The sequence below is a fragment of the Megalops cyprinoides genome, chromosome 4 (genome assembly GCF_013368585.1).
Source record: "Megalops cyprinoides isolate fMegCyp1 chromosome 4, fMegCyp1.pri, whole genome shotgun sequence".
Lineage (NCBI taxonomy): Eukaryota > Metazoa > Chordata > Actinopteri > Elopiformes > Megalopidae > Megalops > Megalops cyprinoides.
Genome location: NC_050586.1, coordinates 20,337,471 through 20,347,550, shown reverse-complemented (window position 1 = coordinate 20,347,550; position 10,080 = coordinate 20,337,471). Strand labels below are relative to the sequence as shown.

Sequence of the window (10,080 nt, the reverse complement as noted above, 5' to 3'; positions counted from 1 at the left end):
ACTATTCTTACTGATCCACAATGAATACTAAGCTTGCTATTTCTATTTTTGGGAGATTGGGATGTGACCCTTTCAGTAACAATGGGTATCTTTACATTAAAGTTTGAAAAAGGGGAAAGTATACTTGCATGCATGCACGCATTCAGACACACACACACACACACACACACACACACATACATACACATCATAGTATCCATTTCTCATCCCGAACATAAGCATACACAGCAAAATTATTCACAGTCTGCAATGAGTTCTTACAACACAATTTTCCTTTTATTTGGAAGAAAAAAGATCATTACACCTTCAGACATAGAAATGATGTTTTTGAGACCATCCTATACGTTGCTTTGTACCATGGCACAGTTTGATTTGAGCTGGTTTAAAAACGTTTCTTTTGCATCTTCCTTGGTTTTCACTTGTGCTTGTTTGTTTACTGCATAGCGACTGAAAAACTGAAGATGCGGAAATAACACAAAATAAGGCAACAATGATTAAATATCATCATAAATCAATATCTTCAAAGTGAAAAATGAAAGAAATGCTTTTTGGATTACCATGCATATAAAACCAAATGTACGAGGACATGCGTCACACTCTGTTTCCTTTGACAAGGAGGGTAGGAAATTTTGATTTTGTCGTCACCCGAGCAGTCTTCCATGTTGTTGTAAAGTCATTATACAGAGAAAACCAAGGTCTTATTTTAAAATCAAAATCAAATGGCCAAGTTTTAAAATTTGTTCATTTTCTACATCTTGGTTTCATTTCAGGCATTATTCGTCAGCCTATTCCGATATAGCATGAGAAATAACAATGTAGTAATAACATAATCATAATAACAATAATCATAATTATAACAATTACAAAAGGAATGAAAGATGCTTATATTATAACTAATCCTAACTATAATAATAAGTTAAATTGCTTGTTTTTTTCTTAAATAAATTGATATATGATGTAATCTATTTGCAACTCTGGTACAGTAGGATCAAGAGTTCTTTCTGTAGAAACTTGGATATTGGGCCAGAAAAAAAGATCCTCCACTCTGGAATGTAAATTGCCTCCAAGGTCTATTTCATGAATCAGGATTCTTGCACCAGAAATTTCACAAAAAGCACCAACAGTGTCCTTTTGGAAAAAAAAGTAGCACCCTGCTTTTCATATCAGAACCTACAGTTATGAGTGTCCAGTGGGACGGGACCTGTCCAAATGCCATGAGTCACCCTCTGCTATAAGCCGTGGTCCTTTTCACATGGCAGAGATAAATGAGGGCAGCCCGATGTTGCAGCTGGCAGTGTGGCGACAGCTCACATGATGTACAGGCCTGGAACAATGTGACCTTGCTGGCACGGGCCTGTGTGCATCAGGCTGAGAAGCGTGTTTATTTGTTTGGGGCAGAAAGGTGAGAGGTCATCTGAACGCTTACGTGAGGATACCCTGGCACAGACTCTCTTAGCTCTCCTCCTCAGTTCCTCCTTGCTTTTGCTCTCCATGGATGATTGCCTCAGTCAGGCTCCTGTTTGCTGTGACGGGTGGACCGTGTTTCTGCTCGACCGCCGGTTTGGATTGGACACCCGTTACGTTGCCATCAAAGTGTCAAATTGATATGGCCGATGCGTTTATTGAAATCTGAGGTTTACTAATCAGTTGAGGAGGTGCGCAGTCAGGAAGCAAAAGAGAGAATTCTGTGGAAAAGAGGGGTATGTGGGAAGGTGTGGAGCAGTCAGTTTTGGTCCCATTACCCCTACCCCTTCTTTAGGTTAAAGGTGTTGAAAGGAGTGCTTGATCAGGACAGTGGGAAGAAGAGGGTGTTCTGCTACATTGGGGGGACAACCAGACCTGTCATTGCTGGAGAGAGAGAGAGGAGGAGGGGAGAAAAGGGAATTTCATTTGTCAGATGAATTCTTTGCTACTAGCATCATTAGAGATTATTTGTAGACATTTATACCCATCCCCATTCCATATTCTTACAATGGTGCACAACATGTGGGGTTTGCAGATGATACATTTGACTATGTGGGTGACAAGGTGGTGGCCTTGGCTACTATTGCTCTGACTCGTGTTATTTCACTCATAGGCTGTTGAAAGTGCTAGGATGCCAGGAGGTTTGCGGTGTTGTGTTTGTTCCTGTGTGGTTCTATGGGAGAGGAGAAGGAGTGGTGCACGTGCTGGGGGTAGCTGGGGATACCTCTGAAGCTGTTGCCACCCGAGGCGGGGCACGCAGGGGATGGGGATCCCTGGGGTCGCAGAACGGGAGCGAAGGCGCTCTTCTGCTTGGCCGAGGAGGGGAAGGAGGAGAAGGGCAGGAGGGAGGACGAGGAGCTCGAACCTGGAATTGTCGGGCTGGAGGGCATGACTGCAAGAGACAGAGAAACCTCTGTTAGCCCTGTAATGGTTTATTGTTAGAATTCTTTTTTTTTTAATAGAAGGATGCAAAATTTAGGAAAAAAGTCATACAAAATAAGACAGTGAAATCATCAGCAGCTGAATGAGTGAAAGAGGGAGAAAGAGAGACAGGAGTAGAAGGGTTAGAGAACAACCAAAAGTGAAGGTATGGAGAAGGCAGAAACTGAGAGAGAAATGGGGAGTAACAATGGACTGAAAGGGTGGAGAAACACTCACTACCATAGGGGGAGCTGGTAGGGGAGGCATTGCTGAATCCAGGGGACCCTGGCACACCCAGACTTGACATGGGCACAGCCCCGTAACCTCCACTCATCCCCCCTCCACCCCCGTAGCCAGACTGCTGAGGTGTGGAGGCAGACGGGTACCCTCTAGGGGACAAGCTGCTGGAATTACGGATGTAACCTGCATGGAGGTAAGGATGGACAGAGATTTTAGTCACAGAAGTAAAGCTGTCAGGAAATATGAAGGTAAATGATAATTAACAGTGAAAAAAATAGCTAGCGACACAACTAAACATTGCTAACTATAAAGCTTTTTGGTCTGCAACCTATCTAGCAACTTGTGAGGTTGGTCATAAGGGGATGGAAGTAACAAAACGTTTTGGGATTGCTTTTAGGAGTGGTGTGCACAGAACCACACTGCAGCCACTGCAGCTCTAAACTAGCCTTTGGGCACATCTGGTCTGAACACAAAAGAGGTTATAGCTCCTTTGCATCTTCATCAACCTGTGCACCTCTGCTGCATACATATAAAGTGCAGATTCACACACAGGAGCACAGCTCAGCCATTGAGCTACAACACCGAGGTCTACCTGAAAAGTGTTGCGGACAGCCAACACTATCCAAAACCTCAAATACATAACACATTGTACATCCACATCCTGGTGGCCATTAACAGAGAGCACAATAAGGGGAAATGAATACCCTGATTCTGTACATTTGCAGCCTCAGGTGGTGGGAGGCAACTGGCAGTAAACATGGGTGTTATGACCCTTGTTCTATACTGTGCAAGTGAGGGGTTTGCCTGAGAGTGAATTTGGGGGGGGGGGGGGGGGGTTGATGGTGTGTGTTGAGTCACGCAGGAATCCCTCACCCTGTGTGCTGGGCTGACCCGGCTCGCCGATGCTGACGCCCAGCTGGGAGGGGTAGGAGCCCAGACCCATGACACTGCCGTGGGCTGGGGAGCTGGGCAAGGCCTGCAGCTGGCTGTGTGGGCGGGGGACACTGTACAGAGCCTCGGCGATGTCAGCTGCGCGCTTTAGTAGCATGTCCTGCTGGAGCAGGGTGGGTAGAGAGAGATGAAGGAGGGGTGTCATGTTCACATTCAATTGGCAGACGCTCTTATACTGAGTGACTTATGAGATACAAAAGTGCATGTGATGAGGCCACATAAAGAACACTGCATTCAGTGATAGACAGCATCTGAACATTGATCCATCACACAGTGCTCTAATAACCAATGCCATACTTAATACAGCAGTGTTATTATAAAGTATTTCAAGACGTACAATTGTACCTTACAGTAATATACCACTAACATTTCATATGAGTCTGAGAATTTGCTTCAAAGAAGTGCCACAGTTTCTGATGCAACCATTGTCTGAAAATACATGTTTTATTCTTTACAGGGAGCAAATGAAGAACTTTACTCAAGTGTGTGACCTCATAGGTCAATAGCAATTTAGACCCATAATACTCTTTGATGTGAGAGAAAGGCATTGTGGGTTTATTACCTGATTACTGTGTGGGTTTCCATACAGGGCTTCAACAAGATCGGCTGCTCTCTTCAGTAGCATCTCCTGCACAGAGGGTGAAAGAAGTTGAGTTACTGTGTGTGTGTGTATGTGCATTTATGTGCATTTGTAAATATCCTTTGGTTGAAATGCTTTCATTTTTGTGTCTTACGTTTTGTGTTGTAGGTACATATATTTAGTCGATTAAATGTGTATGTGATGTTATGTTTGCACATTATGTGCGTGTTTTGTTTTGCTTGTGTATTCATGTATGTGTGGGCCTCACTCACCTTGGCCAGCTTGTCAGGGTCACCCGGGTGTCTGGGGATGACCTTCTGCAGACGCTGGAAGCCGTAGTCGATGGTGGGCTCATTCAGGGCTGAATGAACACAGAAACGCAGAAGGGGGTCACTAATATGTATTCATCAGGAATCCATATTCCTACTCAGCGTTTAACCTGTCACTTCACTCCTGCAGCCAACGCCATGCAGCAGGATGTGCCAGCACGGGGAGAGGGCGGCATTGCTCGGCCCTGTCATGTAATAAATCACAGTTTGGCCCAGCACTGCTGTGTATAATGGACCCCTTTCTTTAGGGAATGTAGGCGCATAAAGGTGCCGTCCACAAAACAGGCGAGAAGAAAGGGGACATTTGGGCTGTCTGTGGTGCTGAAAGACCCGGCTAAGAGGCCCAGGCTTGGCTCACCTGTGTAGATGAAGCGTCCGGGGGCCCCCTTGCAGAACTGCTTGGACTTGTACGACAGCGTGACCTCCACGACCCCCGGGATGTGCCGTGGGGGTGTCTGGACGCGTATGGCATGGGGCGTGATCAGCTGTAGAGGGGGAAAGGGGTGAGATGGGGGTCCTTGTTTGTCCACCTCAACCAGTGTGTGTTTTTGTGATGTGGCTGCAACGTGTGCCCCAGCTAGGTGCTGCATCTTCATGGTGGTTTCCTCTAAACCCTGTGGCACACTGGAATCTGATAAATTGCAATCTATAAAAGCACTGCATTTCTGCTGACATTGTTGTGCTTTCCTCCTTTGTCTGCAGCCTTACATCGTCTTTGCCACGCGAAGCAGACGGGGTTGCTGAAAGCAAGTTGAAACAGCCGAGACCCCCTACCCATTCCCCTGTCTCCCTTTGTCCTTAAAAAAACCTGTGTTTGTAGCCTGTTGCTAATCACCACTCCTTACCTCACTCCATACCAGCATGCTGCCGAACACCACCTGAAGCCCATCGAAGAAATTCTCCCCGATCACAATGACCATGGCGCCCCCTGTTGTCCAGCCCTCACTGGGACTGATGGCTTTGATGCAAGGGGTGGCTGGAAGGGGTGAGAAAGAAAGAGAGTAAGGATCACTCCACTGCCTTACACACCACTTTAAAATAGGGCTTGATTTGTTGCCAGTGTTTCCTCACAGGATCATTTGTTGCACTGCTCTGGGGACCGTTTGGTGTGTACACTCCTGGTTAACCCCTGATACTCCTGGGAGTGTGTTTTCACTGCATTGCAAGTGTACTCAAAGCTGTCCCAGTGGTTATGTTAATAGGGCTGTTGAAGTCCCTCTTCTGGACCTGCAGTTCTAAGCCTGTGTGGGCTGAAGCCGTACCGTACTCCATGCCATTCTCCACGCTCTCCCCCGGCTCGAGTCTGCGCGCCCGCCTCCCGTGTTTGGAGTTGTTGTGGACGAACATGTTGTCAGACACAGCCAAGACGTGTCCATCCACGCTCACAGTGCTGGACAGGACCACCTGGGTGGGGAGAAGGACACAGACAGAAATGGTCAGGCAAAATGTCCCGCGTTGTTGCAGGTACACCCAATGAGGAAGCAAGCTCCTTTTTATTTTCCTCTGTCCATCCCTTCCTTCTTCTTCTCTTCTCTTTCCTCCATTCCTGCCTTTGTCTCTTCATCCCTTTCTCAGGTGCTCTCACACTGTCCCTCGCTCCCTGTCTCTGTATTCCTCAACTCCATGCCTGAGGCCAGATTTGTGGCTGCTGTACTGATGTACTGTACAGCAGCCCACAGACAGAGTCCCCAGACAGCACAACACTAATCCCTCACTGACACTAAACATATGGACCGAATCTCTTTTCTGCTCTCTGCTAAAACAGCGAGATACATTCAGCCTGTAATTTGATTTCTGGCTTACAATATGCTTGTGTTCTCTTCTATGTACTGCATGTTTTCTCTCCATAAATGTGTGTGTGGGTGTGTGTGTGTGTGTGTGGGGGATTGATCATAATGTCACAATACTAATACTGAAGAAAACAAAAAAACAATGATCCCCAATCCTCCATATACACAGTGTTCTATATTGTGAAAAAAACATCCTTTGACATTATTTCTTATGCAAAACACAAGACATGTCAAATGTCATTGGCAGGGAGATGGGAGAATGAAAGTCTGAGCTACAGGCAGCGTTACAACGCTTCCTCACAGGGGTGCAAAGGAAAAGCTGTTGAACTGGTGCAGTGAAAAGACAGAAATGCCGTGCGGTCAGTGTTTGGTTACTGGGACAGGAGGAGTGAAGAATTTTAAAGCAAATAATTGTAAATTATCGATCAAGGAGGAGCACTGAGCTTCTGTAAGAGGCAGATTGCCTTTTAACCTGAAGGTGAGGGACTTGGAGGGGTCTGCGTGACTATAATTTTTCAGCATGTGTCAGATTGAAGGAGTTAACACAAATGGAGAAAGAAGGAGTGTGTGTGTGTGTGTGTGTGTGTGTGTGTGTGTGAGTGAGAGAGAGACAGGGAGAGAGAGATGGAGAGAGAGATGGAGAGAGAGGAGAGAATGCCAGACAGGGGCTCCAGTGCTGAAAGACAGCAGAGGAAGTGAAGCGGGAGTGTCCCCTGTGACCACTTCCTGGGTCATGGAGCCTGACCTCCCCCATCTGGAGCCAATCACTCAACTCTTGACAACTTCCTGAAACACCTCAGCCTATTTCCTGTCCCCCCTACCCTTCTCTCTCCTCCGTCCCTTTCCCTCTCTACTTCTTTTAAATCCACACTTTCACTCTCCTCTCATTCCTGTGCTTGTGGGTTATACTTATATTACTACTACCATGAACTATAAAAGGCAAAACAAATCAAAATCCAAAACGTGTGAAAATAGACCAAAATTGGATGTGATTTGGCAGTGTATTTTACAGCGACAGTATCTGTGCATTTTATTGGAAATTACTGGTGGGAACATTTTCTCCCCATTATCTGTCAAAGTTCAATATAACACATCTAATACCAAGTACTCATGCATACATGCATAGAAGTACATATGCATGCAGAAGTACAGATGCACGCACACACACACACACACACACACACTTCCTCTCCTTACCTGGAACCTTCTCATGTCTCGTGGATTCCCTGCTGTCTTCAGACAATTTTGGTTACACTTCAAGAAAAACTTCAAGAAAAACCTGTTGGGAGAACACATTGAAGAATGAACACAGAAGTACACTAGTAACACAGTCAATGGAACAGAGGGAGACATACAATCACTAATTATTTCAAATGTAGAGAATATCTTGGAGGCAATAATAACATCTCAAGAACATTGAGTGAGTCATGAAAAAACAAAAATAATTTAATAAAAAAATGATTTGATAGGCACATTATCTGTTACACCTAAATAAAACACAAATCAGCTAGTAGAAACATGTAACTGAACACTACACAAACATTCAATGTAAGTTAAAGCTATTGGATCATCCTAATTGCTATAATAATAACCATTGCAGTTTACTTTAGCATCACAGTAAATGTTATTATACTTTAAATCAAATCAATGATTTGAAATACATTACAGCGAAAGCTGCTGCTGCATTTTCAAAGTGGAGAAAGTGATATATGGAGGTACTCTGGGGACTCTGGTATCCCGCAATGCTGTTTTTGAACCCCCCACATGGGAACAGGGAGGAAAAGAGCCCGGGAGAGAAAGAGAGACGAAAGACTAGAGCTGAGCCCTTTCAGCTACTCACACTGTGGAGAGGGGAAGGGAATGCATCACTGTGCGTTTGTGTGTGTACTCACAGTATGCGTGTCATATGCATTGTGTGTGTGTGTGCGTGAGTGAATAATGCATGTTCTATAAGACCACTGTGAACATGTGAGAATATGTGTGTATGTGCGCCTGTAAAAAATACATGTTCTGTAAGACTATTGTGAGCAAGTTAGAATGTTATAATGTGTACGTGTGGGTATGCATGTGTATATGTGTGAATAATGCATGTTCTGTAAGACTACTGTAAGCAAGATACAATGTTGTGTGTGTGTGTGCGTGTGCGTGTGTGTGTGTGTGTGGTGTATGTGTGACTATGTGCTTGTGTCTGTCAATATGTGTGCGTGCATGCCTGCGTGAATGAGTGTGTGTGTACATGCTTAGACCAATGGAGGGGGGGCACTGATGGTCAGTCACAGAAAGCGATGGCACTGGAGCGCAAAGAGAGAGAGGTGGAATGAGAGATGGAGAAAGATGGAGAGAGTGAGGAGAGAGACTCCAAATCCCAGGTGGACGCAGTTTGGCAACATGGCACGCTGCCATGGCAACGCAGCCCTGCCGCAATCCCAAAGTCCCTGTGCTCAGAAAGAGAGACAGAGATGGAAAGAGAGGGAAAGAGAGTGAGAAAACAAGGAGCACATTCCAGCGCAGAGAGAAAGGGAGTGAGAGAGGTAGTGGGGATGAGATAATGAGGGGAACAAAGAGATTGAGGGCAGAAAAACATCTCTGCACAGAGACAGAGGAAAGAAATGAACGAAAGAACAGAAAACCGAAGAGACTGGGACATTGCAATGTTCTTGGCCAAAGTGCCTTAAAAAGTGCCAGGGAGAAGAAGTCCATGTAACTGATGACCTTTGAACCTTGGAACAGCTCTCATCTTTGGCTGATTAGTCCACACAGACACTGCAACAAACCACAACAACAAAACTACTTGAAAAATGAAAACGGAAATGTACTAGCAGTAGCTAAATGGGATTTTTTAAACTCACCACCCCACAGTGTGCGCTCAGCAAATATAAGTCATCTTAATAGAGAAGCCCGTATGGAAAGGGACTTCATATTAGCAGCACTTGAAGGCCCCCGAGTTGGACCGTAATCTCTCCCTTTCGCTCCCTTGCGGAAAGAACCTGGCTTGGTGTAGCGCCGGTTCCAAAACAGTGTCCAATAATTCTTGATTTGAGCTATTTAAGCTGAGGACAATCAATATTGTTGTTGGCGGAGAGTGATTATGATTTATCAGTCATCGCTGGGACCTCCAGCCTCACAGCTCTGCGAGTTTAGTTCTGGATGGATGTGTGCAAAAGGGCATGCAGCCGTTCCCTCCCTCCATACCTCCCTCTTTCTCCGCGCATGATGGTTTTCAAACATTGGTAGCTGATTTTATCGATGCGTGTTTATGTTGTTTCGTGGATTTTGGTGGGAGGCTGTGATTATGCTTTGTTTTCGTTGGCCTCGCCGTCCGGTTTATGGGGAGGAGGGTACGGTGGCCTTACTCCCAGTGCATGCTGAAGAAATTACAAGTTTTCTTTTCTGCTGTCCAAAAATAAACCTAATGGCTGATCAGGATAGCATGTCTGGGGAACGTCTTCAGTGACATTATGAGACAGACTCTCTCTTCCTCCTCAGTAATGTTAAACCTGTTATTCCATTTCCGAAGCGGAACGCCACCCTTTCTTCCTCTTTGTTTCCTATTCAGTTTCAACCGGGGCCTCACAAGCTGAGCAAAGATGACTTGCATTGCTAAATCAGGCCAACGACAAAACATCAGGGATGACTTCCGAACCCATAAAAACTTTCCTCTGACTAAGCTATATGCAGAGGAAGTTTGGTTGAGAGCACAAAAGAGAAACCGACACTTTGACCAAGTCTGATCGCTTTCGACACGTGTGTCCTGCTTCTCTCAGCTCATACATCACTCCATAGTGCTGTTTATTGTGGGGCTTTT

General features: G+C 45.4%; 1 protein-coding gene across 8 annotated transcripts in view; it reads right to left on the bottom strand.

Annotated features, from left to right (window-relative positions):
• Positions 1 to 1,145: 1,145 nt before the first annotated feature.
• Positions 1,146 to 10,080, bottom strand: part of ebf2 (EBF transcription factor 2) — a 35,126-nt gene continuing 26,191 nt past the window's right edge. For 2 of the 8 annotated variants that reach the window (XM_036526411.1, XM_036526412.1), the window contains exons 7-16: positions 7,473 to 7,554; positions 5,748 to 5,889; positions 5,331 to 5,461; positions 4,844 to 4,970; positions 4,429 to 4,517; positions 4,139 to 4,204; positions 3,499 to 3,676; positions 2,623 to 2,808; positions 2,189 to 2,356; positions 1,146 to 1,848 (exon numbers count right to left, since the gene is read on the bottom strand). In XM_036526411.1, the coding sequence (XP_036382304.1) occupies positions 1,817 to 1,848; positions 2,189 to 2,356; positions 2,623 to 2,808; positions 3,499 to 3,676; positions 4,139 to 4,204; positions 4,429 to 4,517; positions 4,844 to 4,970; positions 5,331 to 5,461; positions 5,748 to 5,889; positions 7,473 to 7,554 (1,201 nt within the window). In that variant the 3' untranslated portion in view covers positions 1,146 to 1,816. Of the gene's footprint in view, positions 1,849 to 2,188; positions 2,357 to 2,599; positions 2,809 to 3,498; positions 3,677 to 4,138; positions 4,205 to 4,428; positions 4,518 to 4,843; positions 4,971 to 5,330; positions 5,462 to 5,747; positions 5,890 to 7,472; positions 7,555 to 10,080 lie in introns of all 8 variants that reach the window. The other 6 variants (XM_036526413.1, XM_036526415.1, XM_036526414.1 and 3 more) reach the window with 5 other exon arrangements.